Source organism: Lepisosteus oculatus, chromosome 6 (assembly GCF_040954835.1).
Source record: "Lepisosteus oculatus isolate fLepOcu1 chromosome 6, fLepOcu1.hap2, whole genome shotgun sequence".
In the NCBI taxonomy this organism is placed as follows: domain Eukaryota; kingdom Metazoa; phylum Chordata; class Actinopteri; order Semionotiformes; family Lepisosteidae; genus Lepisosteus; species Lepisosteus oculatus.
Genome location: NC_090701.1, coordinates 34,596,149 through 34,616,117, shown reverse-complemented (window position 1 = coordinate 34,616,117; position 19,969 = coordinate 34,596,149). Strand labels below are relative to the sequence as shown.

Here is a 19,969-nt window from a genome sequence, read left to right as displayed (position 1 = left end):
CATTATGTATAAATTAATACAGTAGCAAAATTCGCTTGTCTACAACAAGCTCTCTATTGCAACAGAAATAGATTGTTTTTCAAATGTTAATATGGGACGGAACGTGTACTGAAATTTTCTCCGCTTTGGCATTTGTAAGATTATGAAGCCTGACCATTCTTAATATGGAAGATCTTTTCATTTCAGATACTAAAGCAAAACTTGTGCTCAAACTAGGTGCCATTCCTAGCATTTCCGCCCATAAAAAGCAACTGGTGGAGAGAACAGAGTGTGTGATATCAGTGTTTATAGAAAAACAGAAAAAAAAAACAATTTAAGTGATCCTTTTTCACATGATTATTAAGACCTAGGTTAAGATGTACATTAAATGTATTTTACGACTTAATAGATAGAAGATTTATATTGGATTGAAATGGATGTATTCACAATCCTGCTTTTTTACAATGTAATAAGCCCACCTTACATCACGTTTTTGTTGCTTCGTTCTGAAACGCAGACAATGGGAATATGGCGTTACGCATACCTAGAAATTTTGTCTATTTTGTGATGTAATTGGAAGTTTCACCATACGTTTGTATGCTCATTGTGGTTTGAAATGAACCCATCAATGCCAATTTTTTTTATAACCCCGAAATGTAAAAATAGCGTTGCAGTTCCTCTTTGAACAGCTGTCACCCATTCTCCAATGACACAATACTTATGCTGTTCCTTTCTACTTCTCTGAAGCTACCTACCAAGTCTGCTTCCTTGAATAAACTCTGGATTTGAACACAGTCTGAACAGTTTCAAAATATATTTCAAAGCACACCACATTACTACCACATTTCCCTAATGCAACCAAGGCAATAAAAGTTTCTTTTTAATTATTTTTCCTAAAAATGACCCATTTGTTTTTAACTTAAATATTGTTGACTGCAAAATCTTTTTAAAGATGAAAAAGGGTCTGACAACATCTTTATTTCAGGCTTTACATGAACAAAAGTTTGTAGACTTTTGATATCCAGTGTATAGTACTACACCCCCGCCCCCTTCGTTTCTTTTTTTCTGTCTCTCTGGAACAGTATTTATTCACTTAAGTTACATCTCCATCATTTCCAGTTAGCCATGTTTCTGTGATCCCAATTGACTGCCTGCTAATGAGCTAGCTTCTATTTCCTGTAATTTGCTTCAAATACTCCTAACATTCAGGTATAAACATTTACCTGGACATTTGTTTTGTTTTCCCCTTTGATTCTCTATGTCTCTGCTACTCTTGCAACTTTTATTTTGAAGTTCTTTAGCTTCTCTGATCTAGTTAATTTGTTTCTGAATGTGGGTCTTTTGCCAAGACTGGTGCCGACTGCATTCAGACATAATCTATCACACCTGTACAGATGGTCTTTGCAAGGGAAAAGTTTCTAGTGGTCAAGAAAGGTGAATCCTTGTTTGACACACCATGGCCTCCTCCATGTGTTATGATGTTGGATTAATCTTTGTAGCTACTCATCTTTGCCTGGTGCTGGAAGGATTCCTGATAAAACGACAGGATTAGTCCTGTTCTCCACTGTCTGCGTCGTCTTCTCACAATCTGAAATTTACAGTCTTCTCGAAAATGGAGTCTCCAACATCCATCACTTCTCTTTTGGAATTCTTAGTGATGATCTGGCAAGAGTAGAGTCATAACAGAACTCCCATTTGTAGTGCTTGCTGGCAACCTGACCACATGGCACGACATTGATCAAAACCTAGGACGTCATTCTCTGTCCCTCCTATGGGCTTATCCTGTTGCAACAGCATTCCAGCAAAACTGCTAGCTTTTGTTACACACGTTTCTTGTGAAGTGAGAAAACAAGAGGAGGATAGAATCCCATCTCACCAGACTTTAGCCCTGTTGAACATATGTGGGATGAAATGTGACATCCAGAGCTCAGAGAACAGTGGTCAGGCACATGCTAGTGCAGGATCTATCAACCGTTCCTGCTCACTAGTTACTTTAATGACTAATGTAATGTAACCAGCGAATAAGTACAGTACAGGTTGTGCATGCAGAGCTAACAAGTAGCATGCAGAGTAACAAGTTAACAAGGTCCAGAATCTCACAAGACATTGTGGGACCTAGTGCAAAGCATATTGTACATCTCGGAAGTAACATTAATATTGCTTCCTACAGCAACAGTGACCACAAACTATTTACTTGTGACTTCTACAGTAGAACCCCATTGATAAAAAATGTTAATAAACAGAATTGAAATTGAATTTGAAACCAAACGAGTTAGATGAGCCAAATCGCCTCTTCTCGTTTGCAACCGTTATATCCTATTTATTGCACGTCATACTTTTTCAATGCAATAACTTAAGTGCAATGTTTGCAAAAAGTAACACATTTTGTAACTTTTGCAGTTTTAAATAATGTTTTTTGCACAGTTAATCAGTACACTATTTCTTCAGCCAAACATGTTCAACCTAACAATAGTACAGAGTCAAAGTAAGGAAATACAAGGGAACTGAACATACTGTACCCCATGGTTAGCTCCATCATTTATATAAATGCATTTTAAAAGTGTAAATGTCTCAGGTTTTCTGTGTAATGAGACTAAGGTTCTTATTGTTTCATTGTTTAAAAGAAACATTTTGTGAATTTTAAAACTTCTAGGTTTAAAGATATTTAGTTATCAAGATTATAACGGACGTAAACAGTTTTTCACCTTTATACCTACATCTATTACAATTTTACCAACACCCTTCTGGTAAGCTTTGTTAGGGGTATTTTTGTTTTTGTAAAGTTTGAGAATTAGCTGCAGTTCTCTAAGAAAGTGTTCTTTGGTTGTATTAACTGAAAATACTCTTCTAAAAGGATGTTTGTTTCTAGGAAGATTTGTGTAATGTATAATATCATGTACAGTACATAGTAAAGGGTGAAAGGATGCAACTACACCTACACTCTGAGCACTTTGTGTTTGTGTATTAGTCACAGTCTGTACAGCATTTATTAATGTGTTAAGCACGTTGCATTTCATGTCACTTAGTATGACATATGTCTTTATTAAATGTGGTAGTTCAGGTGGGTAGCTGGGTCAGCATGCGGAGGCTGCAAAGGAACAAGTAATAGATTTATTCCATGCTGAAAAAAAAGAAGAAAGAAAACAACGTTTTGGCCGTGGAGCCTTCTTCAGGTGTCAGGTGTCTTTTTGACACCTGAAGAAGGCTCCACGGCTGAAACGTTGTGTTCTCTCTTTTTTTTCAGCATGGAATAAACCTATTACTTCTTCCTTTATTAAATGTGGATGACTAATTGCTGAAGGTGATAATTTTTCCAACAGGGAGGATAAGGTGTGTGCATGGCTTCATATTTCCTGTATTGATTAGTGCTCCCTTATTGTACAAAGGAACTCTATACCAAAATCTTGGATTCAGCTTTTACAAAACTGAAGCTACTATTATTACTTTTATTTAACATGTAGGAATTTAATGGTTCGATTGAATAATTATTTGATTTATGTACTTAAGAGGGCCACATTGGTAAATAATGTACTCATATGAAATTTATGAAAATTCTATCATGAACACCATCATAACTTATTAAAATGAAAGTGTTATTTAAAAGTACTACACTTTGTTGACTGCAATTCACCAGGAAATTCAATAAAAATAAGAAATAACTGCTATTGATTCAGGCTAGGCATTGCAGTCTTCAGGTGAAATGGCTAGTAGACAGTTTATTTCAGCAATGTATTCAGTACAGCCAAAGGTTATTAGTTACAGAAAACTTTTGAAGGTCCTGTTTTTAAAAAGGTGCTTTAATAGGTTGTAATTGTCTGAAAGACATATGCTACAAAACCATGTTAACACTTGAATTAAAATATGTTGCAAACAAGAGGGGACAGTACTGCTCACCGACAGGGTAAACTCCAAATCTGTTTAGATGAATCCCAATAAAAGCTCACTTGTTTAAAAAAATATAAACTGGTATAGACAAAAGCTGAACAGAACAGAAAAGACTGTTTTTTCCATGTATAGGGTGATATACCACTTATTTTCAAAACAAGTCTTCGCAGTGTCACTTATCCAAAAAGTGTTGTACTCTGTCATACAGTACACATTCAGGTAAAAAAAAACAGAAATACAACCTAAATACAATATTAACTCCTAGAACTGATCAACTTAAAACCCTTTATTAGCGGACAAAATTCATAGGAAAAGGGAAAATGTGTTTATGGTGCTTTATTCCACAACTTTAACTTTAATGTGGCAGCTTAATACTGAGCATATACTGTATATATCCAAAATGATGATGTGAAATGTGAAAATGTGGAAAAACTAACTGTGCATTTGGGCAAAGGGTGGTAATGTGGTATTGTATGCGCACAGAATGTGTACACATGCAGGGAGATCAGAAGAATGCTCCATCCACAAGTGTGTGCATAAAACAAATTTATCACAGCTAACTATTATATATTGATCCCATAGGATTCCGAACACTCACAAATCAGAACACAAACCTTGAAACTAACCAATTTAGAACATCTTAATATGTTAGAAATATATATTGTATTTCCTTTTCATTAAAGTACTGTATGTATAATACTTGAAAGGTAAATGCTGTAGACAGAGCTTTACTGTACACACTTTGGAAGAAACACCTGTTGGACAACATGGGTATAAATCTTATTCAAAATGGACTAATTTATAAGAAAAAAAAAGAAAAGCTGTGAAGTGTGCAGGAACCAGGAGTATGTCATCAATCAGTCTGTCCTCTGAGTTTATTGCCCAGATTTGCAGCATACAGCGGTGGTAAGTATGTCCAGGTTTAGGCACAGTGGTGAGGAACAGTTTTAATTAGCCAACTCCATTTGGTGACTGTACGCTAGCAGCAGCATGAATCGAAACAGAACAAAAAATAAAATCCCAGTTCACCAGCTTGAACAAGCTGTTCTCATGAAACAAAATATAGATGATCAAGGGTTTATAGTTAACGAAAGGATACATTTGCAATTGTATATCACCTGTCAGCTTCAGAAGGACACTTCCCTTCTACCTTTTGAACAAGACTGTTCAAAACTCGGCAACAGCAGATTAAATTCAATGTGAAAAAGTCAGATTTTAATGTAGTGTTGTAGTTTTCTCCCGTTATCCAGGAGAAATTAAAGTCGGAGCTTTTTAAAACAAAAAAAAATAAAATACTGTTTTAGAACTAAAAAATCAGAAGATTTATAAACCTAAATACATACAGAATATAAAACTAGGAGTAAAAAGATTACTTTAAAAGAAATACTGGGCATTTAGATTGGACTGTTATTGTGCCTACTATACATAAGCTCATTACATTCTCTATTTGTGCTCAGCTGTTACCCAAATTTACATCTCTCACATATCTTAATGGGAAACATCTATAAACTGGCACTTACAGTAATGCAATCCAGTGTATGGCATCACTTACAAAAACTTACATTGGCACGCTTTCAGTCACCTATGGAGTTACGTCATTTTTACCATATAACATTAAAAGCTTTTCAGTTAAAATAAAATATAACTTAAAACATCACAATTGCAAATGCATTCCTCTAATTTCATTAAAGGCTATAGTAACACTAAGATTTCTACATATAATAAACTAAAGAAAGAAAATCACTTCTATATAATGGCTTGTCTTTAACCAATTGAAAGAACAGCAATCAGAATATTATGGAGACCCAGTGTCCGTTAAAAAAATGAATCTTCAGCATAAATAACAGTGCTTTATAAAATTCATCTCCACTTCTTTTAAAGCATATATTCATTAAAAGTTAAGTTCTCTGGAAATATGTGTCGTACAAAATGTAACTTTTCCCCCATAAAAACATTCGAAAAAGGCACTTCATTCAGTAAGAAAAAAATCACAGTCATTTATACTACGTTAGATCAAGAAAAGACTGCCTGCATAGCAACAACAGAAAAAAATCCAAATGTGTCTTTTTTCTTTCACAAAAAATGTTTTTGGTTAATATAAAGAACTTAAACAGGATAGTAAAAGTCTTGTCAGAAAAAAATGAAGGTTTTTCTTCTGAAGTTTTTTTAAATATTCTGGCCATATGTAACGTCTGGCTCCTTATTAAGTCGAGCACACTACAAATCCTTCCCTCAGAAGTTAAACCAGAAGAATAGGGAGTAGCATTGCTGTTCACTGAGAACCTACAGCTGTCCCCTCTTCAAGCCATGAATGGACAAGTGAAAGAGCTGTGCTTGAGAGAGGCAGTCCAGGGAGGCAGCTGACAGTCTCTCATCCCTCACAGCTGTGGTGCTGAGGGACCTCACTGAAGATGACGCTACCTGCCTCTTAAGTTCTGAAGTACACTGTAAACATCTTCCTCTTTGCTCAGTCCTTCAAAGAAGGGTATCAGATCTAATAGCTCTGTGTCTGTCATATCATCAAACCACGACTGCACAGGAACCTGTCAAGGAGAAAAGGCAACATTTAAATGACAGGCAGAAGTCACGGAACAGTAGATAAACATCACTGTTGTTTGAAACCTAATATGTACCGATTGATGGAGCTGTGATTTATTAGTTATTATTCTCCTTAGGTTAGTAGGAGGCAGTCCTATCTTACTCCTTAGCTGCAGAGTTGTTGCTTTTATCACAAACAATGGTGATTAAAAATTCACTTCAGACACTGAAGATTGATTACTATACATTTCAGTTTTTTTGTCATTAGTTATCAACATGTTTCAATACAACTCTGGTGTGAAGACAAATCCCCTAAAGTATTAGCTATACAAATAATGAATACAAAGATTTTGTGCAACATTTCCAATAATTCATAACATTGTACAACTATTGACACTACTGTCTTTGCAGGTTCTTCGTCATCAGTCACATGAAGTAATGGCAAGTCTACAAATGAGCAATGTGCATATGTGATGTGCAGATCTGCCTTTAACATATCGACATGAGAAACTGTCTTGCATGTATTTCATAGTCCATATAGCTGTTTAGATTTTTCTTCCCTCCCTTTCAGCAGTATTAGCAATTCCATGTTTATACAGAGCTTACACTAAGTCTGCCCCATCGTACTTATTATAATTCACTAGCCATCACTGTCAATTTATTTCATAGTGATTGAAGAGGGCTGAACATCATGCATAAGCCCTAAGGAGCACATTCTAAGAAAACACTGACCTTCACTGTTTATCTTTGATTTCCTGCAATAAATAGGGCTTTATTTCCACAGTACAGTTAATCATTAATTACAAAAAATAAACCTACACCTTTAGACCAGACACAGCTAAATTTAGAGATTCTCCCACCCTTTTTGTGGTGGTTTTGCCACCTTAATTTGTATTAGTTGAAACAGGAGAAAATAAAAGATCTAACATGTTGCCCTTAACATAGCATACACATAAATAAAAATAAATAAATAAGAACACTCTTAACTAGTTGCTGTACTACTAAAAAGACTTACGGCATTTTCAGGATGGAAGATGTATGAAGCAGGAGAGTTGTCCACTATTATAACTTTGCTAAGCTCTCTTCCTAACCGACTCAGGTCTTTGACATAGTTCCCTCTGTGGAAAACGCAGGATTCTCTGAAAAGTCGTGCTCTAAATACACCCCACTGATCCAACAGATCTGCCACTGGATCTGCATACTATATGGAAACAAAAATAATACAAATTAAAAAATCTTAATAAACTGCAACATTTAGCACAAATAGACAAACTTGATTATAAAAATGTGTAATTTTTCAGACCATTAGCTGGACAAACCTACAGTCATCAAAAACAAAATTGAAGTTCAAAGAAGCAGGAACATTTTCCCCAAAAACTATTTATCAGGCACGAACTGAGGAAAATGTGGATAGCCATGGTATGGTTTAGTTATTAAAAGCTAACAGATTCTCTTTTCCCCTTGAAATTAAGTTTTTTTTAATTATTACATTTCTTAAGCAGGTCCAGCAATTCTGATCTGCTGAATTCCATCTTATTTCTGGTACAGGATCTGTATTAGATGATTCAGGGCTTTGGTTTCACAGGTACTATTACATGACAGCCCAGATGTCGTGTATATGTACAGTATGCAGACCTATGTATATATAAGAGTAATATCCCACATATACAAACTCTTTTTAGTAATATTCATGCATGTTCCTGGTCCTGAGAATTACATTCTACACACCAAAAAACATCTACAAAAAAATGTTTATTGACATAGCTGGAATGAAAGAAAAGACTACAATTCTAATAGACATTAAAAGCACAGACAGAACAGTGACAGACAAAGGGAAAGCTGGGAAAAGACAGGGTAAGGGGTGGATTGCATTCTCCTCTTTAATATAAATTCTATGGTACATAAAAATAAACACCGAAATAAAATTCACTGCAAGAGAACCATTTCCAGTACATTGTTCAGTATTTTAGAACAAAAACATACAATCCCCCCATTTAATGATGTACAGTATATACCTTAACCCTGAATATACAAATGACAGGCTAAAATGTAAATGTTTATGCTGATTTCCATTATGTTCTGAACTAAGTAACAAGTGATAATTTTCTGGGTAGGTTTATGTTCTTAATTGGTCAGCTCCCTCAACATTAATAATATTTGAAGCAAATTGAGTTTTTAACTTGCTCTGTATGATTGTGTTTTACTAACAGCATCATGTATTAAAATGTGAATTTCAAAACCTTCAATGCTTTTCAAGCTTTTCTTCTGTGATGCTCGGGGGGGTAAGATAAAAAAAACACAAAAGTTAAATAAAAAAAATGTCATCAAGCACAAAAACCCATAAAACTAAATGGAACTCTGGCTTTTGCACGTAAAAGAAGCATAACCTAAAGACAAAACAGCCATACAACACAACTGATGTGTACTGCCTCAACTCAAGGCCTAATTTAAGCAAGATATTGACAATTTACAGCAGCTGTTGTGTTTTAAAAAGCAAATAAATGCTAAGGCTGCCTTGTAAATAGTATTCTACTTGTATTACACAATTCCTCCAAGTAGTAATATAGGTTAATAGGACTGCGTATTCAGTCTGCTGTAAATCTGAAAATAGGTGCTGTCTTAGGCTATATATAAAACAATATCACACCATTAAAAGAAACACATGGCTTACTAATGATCAGACCAAAAGATACATTTAGAATCAATATTTGTATATCTTAACAGCACTAAAAATACTTAGATACAATTTCAAAACAGTATCTTAAACTTGTGATGACAGTCAACATAAACACATGGATTGTCTCCTAACTGCTAGTATGTTATTGAAATCGTTATAATTCTTAGTTTACAGAACTAATTTTTCTTTGATCTAAAAATTCATTATTTAGTTACATTATTTTTGATTGATATAGCTCTTGTTGATGAACTTTGTGTGCTGCTCTTGCTTGAAATATAAAAAACAGAAGCAAGCAACAACTTTTTCCATCGATGAAGCTGAGTCACAGTCTTGATCTATACATGACATTTTACTCCTGACATGTCTGCTTTCCCAGTATAAAACACTTCTACAGTTGGCATTTTTATTTAAAAGCAAGAGTGAAGTGGTGATGACAGGAGCTGACTGATTAAAATCTATTTTAATATCTGTTTTAATAAAAGTTTACTGTGGGTGGCTGCCCATCAAATTTCAATCTTTTGGTCTGTCAATTAGGATTGCAACAAATGCTTGCTAGTTATTCACTTCAACATTATCTGACAGAAAACCTGCTTTTGCAAGAATTTGCTGCCCTCCTACATAAATCATGTGACTAACATATATACCTTACTATTGCCATGGTAACTTAATAGCCTCACATAAAGACATCATGAGCAATGCATGGAGGCTACATCATGAGGCAGGCTCATATGTGTCACTGTTACCATGGAAACACTTACCCATGCATTAGCAGATAAAGCACACACCGGCAGACACAGAAACAGAAAAGAAGGGAAAAATTAAGACAGCAACCACTGAGGGGGAAGATACATTGTTCTTTTCTCTAAAAATAATGCAATATTTGATTTTTGTTAAATAATGTGCAGTGGATCATTTCTATTGTTCATTTGTCAATGGTTAAATACAGACCACCCCACTGACATGTAAGGCACAAACCTTAGCTAGACTGGCTGTGAAGAGGACACATTCAAAGAGTTCCCCCATCTTCTGTAGAAACTCATCGACATGCGGCCGTTTCAAAACATACACCTGCAATTAAAGACACACTGTTGTTACTTAATCTGCCAAAGCAAAGCATGTACTGTATGTATGAACTTCACCCCAGAGCTTCATATATTAGCATCAGCTAAAAAAACTGTACACCATCCTGAAAACACATTTCTAACAACCAAAACATAGCTTCCACATTTTGCATTTGTTTACATTTAAAAACTGCATATCAGGGAAGAGTATGATCCATGATTTCTGTTAAAAACTAAGTTTTTAAACTTTAGACATGATTTTGCGCCTTGTTAGAGAGACATATGGAGTATACCTCAAGTACCAGTAGGATATTCTGCATTCTCTTGACTGTACATCAGCAGTTTTCATTCTCATCTGGTTCTTTTCATTGAAGAGTTACAGCTGCCCCCCAGTGCAAGTAATCAAGAATAGGCCAATCTGATCACACACAGCCTATCCTGGATTACTTGAACCAGGTCACAGCCTTTAACCTGAACACAGAGCAGCCTTTTGCCATTAATGAACATGGCCAAAAGGAAGGAAAGTAGATGCAGAAAATGGTACATTTTGCTCTTGAACATGAACGGTACAATAAATACATACAGTACAGTACTTTTGTGAGGACCTGACTTCAATGCACTTGATTTATGAACCTTTTTACTAAAATTTAAACTCCAGTAGTGGTCTATGACAGGAAACTTCAAAACTACCCACATCAATTTAGATTTCAATTTATAACAGATAAATAAAAGAACTACACTCACTGCTTTATTTCAATTGCCATTTATTGTAGCTGACATTTTGTCTCAGGAGTCCACCCACATTATCTGACAGTAACATAAAAGGGGATCTATAAAACCAGTTGTGGAGAAATTGGTGTAGAAAGATCAAATGGATATAAATCCTTTTGAACCTAAGACTAGTACTTATCTAAAAATTTTAAGTACTACCTTGCCAAATAGACTAACTTGTGTTTAACAAGGAATTACCATGAATTCTTACAGTACCTGGTGAACTGTGCCATCAATTTCCACAGGAACGATGAAATCAGCATTACTAATAGGCTGCCAAGAAAGGAGATCAAAAACATCACTTGTCTCTGAAAGAATCATTTAAACAATTTCAACACCATACATACTTACATGTTGCACTTAAGGATTGAAGAGTAGGTCTAAAATGCAACATCACGGGCCAGTATTGAATGCACCAGGACTAAGATTTATGAAGGTGCACAACTCAGATTCGTACATTTTTCTTATTTGATCAGGCTGCACAGATTGTTATGTTTATCAATTCAGCAAAGGAAAAAAATAAAAAAAATAAATCATAGTTACAGTTTAAAGAAGAAAATAAACTCCATATCCCCCACCTATACGTACTTACAGCTATTTACAATTACAACCCAACATTGCTTTACAATGTGAGAGCAGACTGTCTTGCAGTCTCCAAGTCGAAGTAGCTGGTCTTCAAACAAATTCTTTGAAAAGATGCAAGAGTACCACTACGGTACTTCTTAGCAGAGGAGCAGGGCAATAGGATTGCGGTCAAGAGGAAGAAAGATGGAAAGGACCACAGAAGAGGAGCAATGAAAATGAGGGAAGATATCAAGAGGTTGAGATGAAAAATACAGGAATGAGAACAGGAGAGGACTGTTGTGAGACATGCAATCAAATGGGAGCAGACACAAGTATCCCTATCTGTCCACATTCATTCTCCTGCTGTCTTATTTATATATTATACGGAATATGCATCTTGTAAGACTATCAACCTCTTTTATAATTAGATGAAAATCCATTAAAAAGAGGTGACCGTTATTTACATGCTGTTTTATGTGATGGTTTCCAATACCCCAGTTAAAAGACCTGTCTTTCTGTAACAGCAGGCATAATTACAAGCTTTAGATTTAAGGTTTAGAATGTTTTAAAATATCAAAGGTAAGTGGAGTTCTTGACTCTTAACTGGAAGGTTGCAGGTTCAAGTCCCAGCGGAGACACTGCTGTTGTACTCTTCATCAAGGAACTTCACCTGAATTGCTCCAGTACAAATCAAGCTCTTTTACACTTGAGACAAATCTAAGCTGCTTTTGCTAAAAGCATCAGCCAAACAGATTAATAAGTAATATTAAAAGAAGTATTTTCATTACCAGAAAACATTACATTTCACATTTCTCAAAATCAGAAATTAAGATATGAACAAGGAAGACTCTCTGAAAGATTAATCAAATAGAACAAAGTTTAACAGCGAAAGCATACATCCATTTGGTATTTTCACAGAGTGTACATTATGACTTTCTATAAAGACAAAAGCCTGTACCACATGTCTGTAGAATCTTCACAAGAATTTGCGATGTTAGACTTGTAACACTTTCTGTGAAGTTCCAGAATACTAAAAGAATTTAAACAATCTAAAAAGATATGATTTCACAGTAGTCCACATATAGTACTGGAGCAGAATTAATTGGAAAACAAACACATTTACTGGTAATGAAAAATACAGATTTTTATTCTATATTTGAGCCTTTAAAGGCTTTTCAGGTGCACTAAATATCTGGTCAAAAGAAAAAATCTTGAATCTTTCAATGAACAGCCAAATGTTTATCATTAAACAACTTGCATTGTTGTTGGTTATAATAACATAGAAACTTGTCACAAAGACAGTTCTTTGCCTCATCAGTGGAATTTTTACAAAAGTCTGCAGCATGCAAATGCTAAATGTATCACACAGCTAAGCAATAAGTCTGACCTGTTTCACTATAATGATTTAACCTTCTATTATATATAAAATGTCTGATAAAAATACTTGTAACATTAAAAAAAGACCACAAAATGAAATTAACAATGAATTTTTAAGCGCTTAAAGGGAACAAAATCTGTCTGAATACACAGTTTCACAAAGAAAGTAGACAGCTAATGAATTTCACTGAATTCAAACCATTAATTATTAAAATTAGTACATTTAAGGAATGCAGCAATTGAAACAAAACTATAGTACTAAAACATTTTAAGAGACTATTGCATGAACAGCAATCGTTAGGCACAATAAGACTGTGATATTGAAAACAAGCCAGGAGAGGGCGCCTTTGCTCTTCACTATCAGTTTTTAATTCTTACTCCACATAACTGGAACGTAGCCCACCAGCTCAGGCTACAATATTCTATCAAGTAGGAAATCTAAAGATGTTTGTGACGAAGGCTTACTATATTGATTTTAAGTTCATTTTAATTTCACTTTTCACTACTTGCACTTGAAGCATTGTTCTACGTGTGCAGTTTTAATTAAAATGAAAACTCCATGAGGTAGAATTAAAGGATAATTTTTTATTACAGAAGTTCAGCAATCAAAAAAGGGGGAATGAGTATAAACCACTCGATAACACAGTTAGCAGGAATAGTGGGAAAACGTGACAAGGTACAAGGTGTGGCTGTCCTCTGTTGTATTACCTCTCTAAAGCAGTATGTCCCTATCAGTGTTGTGCTGATCTACATTCCTCTTGTGTGTAAAGAGTGTTGGTTAACCTTGATATTCAGAAAAACAGTGGACATACACTGTAAAATATGGGAAAAGGAAAGAGAACTAAATAATCCAGCCAGTGAAATCTGACGTGTTGGGAAAACAAGAAGAAAATGTTTGAAAAAATAAAAGAAAATCCAAACAATAAAACAAATGCCAATCTAAGCGCCTGTTCACTTAACGTAAACAACTACTCTGAATGTAAGTTTCCAGACAGACACACCCCTCTAAAGTGAGCAGTGGCTTCCTGCACAACGCCGACTTGTGTGTCTCCCTTACTGGGCCCCATGGTATCCCACAGTACTCGGCCTTCCTACATGGCCTGTAACCCACATTAACAAAAACAGAGCTTGCATTACATTCAGCAGCACTATTTTCAGGGTTTCTGATGGGTCTTCTTTTTAAAAAAATCTTTCACAGTAAAAAAAAAAAGACTTTAATTATATCAAGCATTCAAATTTCCAGTGATTCTTTCTATATATTACCCCTAAAACTTGAAATCTAGAGATTATAAGAGAAAATGTAGCACTGTACAGTATGCTTCATCACACTTAAAATTGAGAACCTGTGCATATGTACAGGAAAAGGAAAACTGAATGCAGAAGCAAGTTCCACACTCCAGGCACGTAGACCTATATACTCCCTGAGGTTTTTCCTGCCTTTCTGTACTCTCAGTTCCTTTCTAAATATAGGTTTCAGTTCAATCACCTCACAGTCAATGTGCTTAAGGGAACTAACTGATGTTTAGCAGTGAAAGCACTAATGTCTTGGGTCAGGATGGAGATGAAACCTCACTTAGATCTCAAACAGTGTGATCTTGGGGAAACAGATATGGTTTCCAACACCAGTCCTATGTAAAACAATATGGGCAAAACCCAGACAAGGCATGGGTTACTTCAGTCTGCTAGCTCTTGGTGCAAGTTTTAAACAGAGGGTTCAGGTGTAGGTTAACTTAGGAGAAAGACTAGGCCATTCCTGGCTTAATGAGCTCATAGGAAGATTAATGTGAAGTTAGTGATGTAGCTTCTTTTCAGGATATATGTACTGAACCACTATTATTAACTTATAAAAATATTATTCAGACACATTGGCCAAGAAATGTTTAAATTCTATTCAATATGTTAAACATTTGAGTAAGAGGTAAATTGGTAAAAAGCAGGCAAGAGTCAAAAACCATGCCAGTGCTTAAATTGAAATAAAAAGAGTATAATATTTACCTTAAAAGAGCTGTGTACCAAAGTTTCATCTAAGTCAATCACCACACACTTCTTGCCATAGTCAGATATGTTCATCTCAGGTAGGAGGTATTTAGCTGGAGGCTGTAGAGGTAAACGCACAAATTAGACCAATGCAGTGCCAATAAACATGTGAGGCTTTCCCACCACCACCAGTCAACTGCATTTAACAACACTGAAAGAAATAAATGGCAAGAAATAACAGGGGAAAAGACCTAGGAGGCTCAGCAAGATTTGGTAAACATCACAGAGGGAAAGAGAGGATGCATTTCTAGTCCCTTTAGGCAGAAAAGAGTGCTGAACTCTGTGGCCGTTGAAGGATTTAATTTATAGACTTGGTATCATCATCGATCTAACGTTGAGGAGGTTATTCCTATCAATGAAGAACCATGAAAAACAACCCATGTTTTATTAGCTGCTGGCACTGACCATGTCTGTCTTCATTAGTCTAGAGTTCACATTTTTACAGTTGGTGCAATTTTTCATTTTCACACAGGTATTTGCAGCCTGTTTTATTTTTTTGCTGTACTGTGGCCTATCGGTTCTTAACACAGCGCTGGTTTACATGAAAACGCCAAGTTTGTTAGGCATCCAGAAAGGCCCTGGGGAAACGGCACTGCACAGCAGGCAGGTGGACAGCCTCGGGGAGAGAGCTAATTCATCTCTCTCAATTCAACCTCACGCTCTTCCACCAGTTACAACAATTTCTTTCCACTGTGGACAACACAAATAATGCTAAATAAAACACACATTTATAAAATCTGTAAGAAGGTCTATTTTAGTCCCATCCAGTTACCATGTACTTTGAGTACCTTTGATGTTAGATGGGTTATTCACACACAGATTCAGAAACATCAAAAACGTAAGAAATGGTACGGTTTCAAATACTTTTTTGTTGGATTTATAAAGCCTCTCAGTACGTGTACAGAGAGCCTGTTTCTAGAGTCTGTGACAAGATTTTCCTATTGTTATTTCAGTACTTTTTGGACAATTTTAAGGTTAGATTATAGGACCAGAAAATAAAAGTAGTAGGTACATTACATACTCTATAACATCAGTGTGATAAAACATAACACAAAGAATCTTTACAGGGACCATTTTACATCATAAGAGGTTCTTCCCAGAAATGGATTAAATGCATGTGGATAATTCCAGTTAAGTGCCCCCACACAAGCCTTTAACTACCATAACTGAAAGTTTTCATTTAAAAGCTTTTTGGGGGTACTACTGTGGTGCCTGTAATATGTCAAGTAATTAATAACTGTAGAGTTAATTGCATTCAGAGTTTGATTTGAGCACTGTACCAGCAAAGTTTAATTTAACTAGCTGGACATTCTCACAACTAATATAACGAATTTACTGAACAGTACTCATGCACAGTTAGTTTATGTAAATGCATGTAGTCCTACCTTTTGTTACCATCTGTGCTTGCAATTAGGAGAAATTCATATTTGGAACATACACACTATACTCCAGATTCTAAGTCTAATACATGCTGATAATATGCGATTAATTTCTGAAGAAAATGGAAGATCCTCAATTACATAAGTATTTAGCCCCGTTTCTACAGTAACTGTTATTTAGTTCAAATAGCAAAGATAATTTGAAAGTCATAACATTAGTTTATTGGTTTTTGTGTGTAATTCATTCAGATATTGAATTTCAAGCAACTCAGATATTGATTCAACAATTTCACTAAGATGTCACAGATTGGAGAGGTCCATTATCCTTTGGAGTACAGTGAAGTCCATCATTAAAAGGTGGAACTGGCCATCCACACCGTACTTACATCAGGGTGCCTTGCCAGTCCGAGTAGTTAAGCAAGCAGAAAACTGGTTATGGTTACTAATGTGAAGTCAACATTGAATTTAAAATATACACAATGTTCTATGTCCAAGATAGAAGTCACTGTTCATAAGTGATACCAGAAATATTCTAATGTTAATATGATATTCTGGTTTCTACACAAAGCTGATCTGTATGAGTGAGTGGAAAGAAGTCTTTATTAAAAAATAAAGTCATATGAGTAATACTGCAGACATCTGTTAGAAGGTTTTATGGTTAGATGAAACAAATTTAGACCTTGGAAGGTCTAAATGCAAAGCATTACAAGTAGTGCAAGCTCAACAAAGCAGATCATCCAGTCAGCTCCATGCTAGCGATTAAACTGTTTGGTGCCAGCTTCATGTTAATAGGATGGTTCTCATCAGCAGGGTCTAGGAAACTTGTCAGAATTAAGGAAAAAAAACAGATGCTATAGGCAAAACCTAGGGAAATACCTCTCCACTTATCTGAACTGGATGACAAATTCACACTTCAGCAGGCACTGTTAACAAGCAGAGGGCCAAAGCCATACTGTAGTGGTCTGACAAGAAAAGAGTGAATGTTGAGTGGCTAGATTTAGTCAAGACTAGACGATTGCATCAGCTATACCCAGCGAAATTGTCACATTTCAGGAAGAATACACAAACCTATACCACCCAACTTTGCACAGTTCATAAAGACCGTTCCAGAAATACTGACAGCAGAAATGGCAGCCATGGGAGTTTCATCAAATGGTGATTTAGAGGGCATATACAATATACACATATACAATTGGTGGATTTCTCATCCAATATATTTTGTAAATATTGCAGTCATTAAACCTCCTTCGCTCACAACAGTATTCAAATTGTTTGTTAAAAGTTTCAATTGGGAAAAAAAAAACTACATTACAATTAATCAAAATGTAATATTAACAGCAGATGGTGAATACCTTTGCAAGACATTGTACTGACGAATTGAAATGCAGCAATAAAAGCAGAAATTAATCACACTGGAATCCCCAGGCTACTGGTTGTTTGGATTTTGCACAGATAAGCCTCAACTGGATGTCTGACAGGTTCACAGCTTTGGCCTTGCCACTGTGAAATGTGTTATTTTAATGCAGTGCTTAAACATCTCGGGGCAGATTCATACAAATTATAACATTTTAGTTGACAAATAACTGTTAACCAGCAATGATTAATGTTCTAATAGAAAAAAAAGAGATTAACTACCTTATCTGTGCATTAAACATTTTGTAATAATGTCTGGACTATTTGCATCGATTATCAGATTTCAATCATTAGATGCTCCCCACCTGCTAACTCAATTAGCTCACTCAAGAAAAGCACTTGCATAGAGCAAACGTCTTTTATCGACTGTAAGTGGAAATCTCCATTCAGACATAGGTGTATCATCAACTTACTGAGCACCTGTGAGTTTGCAGTCTTGTGAGTGAATAATGTACAAGTCCTATTTTCAGTCAATGTGTGGTTTACAGCATGACAAACATGAAAATGTTTAACTAAGGGAAAGCGTGCCTGAGCAGGGGTCAGCCAAGCTGATTAACAAATTGAAAACTTGTAAGTAGTGAAATAAAAAAAAGAATAAAAATTTTATCTTCCATTTTAAGAGAAAAAAAAATACATTGCCAGCCCAGGACTCAATCGCAAACTGCTGATATTTTTTCTTCAAATATCGTTGTTCTGTGTGACAGTGAGAAAAGTGAACTGGGAATATTTTAACAGCTGTATCTTTCAGATTAAAGCCAGTACATAAAAGGAAGCATGTTTCCAGATCTTTGCTTATACCCGAGCAATTAAAAGAAATATTTTCCGGTTCAGTAATTAGTTTTTCAATTTCCTGCTCCTAATTTGTACAACTTTTCTTTGCATCTTGTTTTCAAAACAGTTTGCAATGCATCCCCTTCTTTCCTATCAGGGCTTTTTACTATTCTTAAGCACAATGCAATTAATCTGAGTGCTTGATATAGCTTTGTTTTTTAGTTCTATCCAGTTACCATGCACGTTTAGTATTTTTGGCATTAGATGGGTTACAGATACAGCAATGAAAAAGAACTTAAAACAGTGCTGGAATTTGATATCAATTCCTGAAAAAATAAACTTCAAGGTTTATTCAAATAAGTGGCTTATTATTGTGCTTTGCAGTTTAACATTCTTGATATTACACACACGGCACTTAAAGATGAAGTGTCCCACACATTTATTTTTCGATATTGCCAATCTTGAGGTCTAGACTTCGAAATGGATATGAACAAAAGATAATTAAGAACACAAGAACAGATGAATAAGAGCAGTGCATAGGCAGAATAGCATAAAGTGGCTTAGGTGCAAAAAGGTCTGAACACACATCAACTCCTAAGGATGATCTCGTCTACGCAGTTACAGTTGTCTACCCTTTCTTTCCCCAAGGAAACAGAAATCCAGAATGTTGCGTAAGTAAAGAATAAAATTAGGCTTATTTGTTCGAAGCTCCTCCTATGATCCAGCAACGAACTTGAAGAAACTGACTAAAAAAACACTTAAAAAAGCATTTTAATATCAAGTTTAATTTTAGATAGAAACTACGAAACAATCCGTACAGTAAATATTATTTGATTATTCGTTAAGTTTATTTTGGTGTGGACATTTTTAGTTTAATCCAATGGCCACAGATTTTTCTAACCACAGCCGGTATAGCTCAAACCATGTATGACAGAAACTGCAGAGAAACTCTTTCCTGGTCAAGAATATGTGAGAATCAAGAGATGAGAAATGGGATGTTGGGCTGTCAGGCCAGGTGCACAAATGGATCTAAAATTAAATTGTAAGTACTCAATTTCAACTTCAGAATAAAAAAAGATGCTATTACCAACTACCTGCTAAACTCTCCCTAGCATCCACATCTGCTGCGGCTTTAGAAAGCATACAAGTGCAAAATTAATTTCATTCTTGTTCTGGCAAATAACGCATCTATTGATTATTTTTTTTGGACAAAGGGGGGAAAACATGGGACACTGCAGCTTTAATCGGATACTGAAAGTTCAGGAGAAGGACAAACCCCAATTACTACCATTTACATGATCTCTAGGGTATACAAATAGGTCTTTAAACTGTATTAAATCTCAGTGTTCATCATGCTAACACTCTTCCACTGACACTAGCATCACCAACAATGCAGCACTTCTTGGGTTATTGCAGGGAGATTCTACTTTTCTTGTTAATATTGCCATCACATTACTGGGGGTTGTCTGTTTTCTGAACTCTCAAAGCAATATGAGTGACTTTTTCAAATATTTACA

The 19,969-nt window shown here is 35.4% G+C and overlaps 1 protein-coding gene across 2 annotated transcripts in view; it reads right to left on the bottom strand.

Annotated features, from left to right (window-relative positions):
• Positions 1 to 3,669: 3,669 nt before the first annotated feature.
• ctdspla (CTD (carboxy-terminal domain, RNA polymerase II, polypeptide A) small phosphatase-like a) overlaps positions 3,670 to 19,969 on the bottom strand; it is a 73,201-nt gene continuing 56,901 nt past the window's right edge. For both annotated transcript variants that reach the window (XM_006634193.3, XM_006634194.3), the window contains 5 exons: positions 14,848 to 14,949; positions 11,128 to 11,184; positions 10,055 to 10,147; positions 7,418 to 7,603; positions 3,670 to 6,407 (listed from right to left, as the gene is read on the bottom strand). In XM_006634193.3, coding sequence (XP_006634256.1) covers positions 6,282 to 6,407; positions 7,418 to 7,603; positions 10,055 to 10,147; positions 11,128 to 11,184; positions 14,848 to 14,949 — 564 coding nt within the window. In that variant the 3' untranslated portion in view covers positions 3,670 to 6,281. The remainder of the gene's footprint in view (positions 6,408 to 7,417; positions 7,604 to 10,054; positions 10,148 to 11,127; positions 11,185 to 14,847; positions 14,950 to 19,969) is intronic.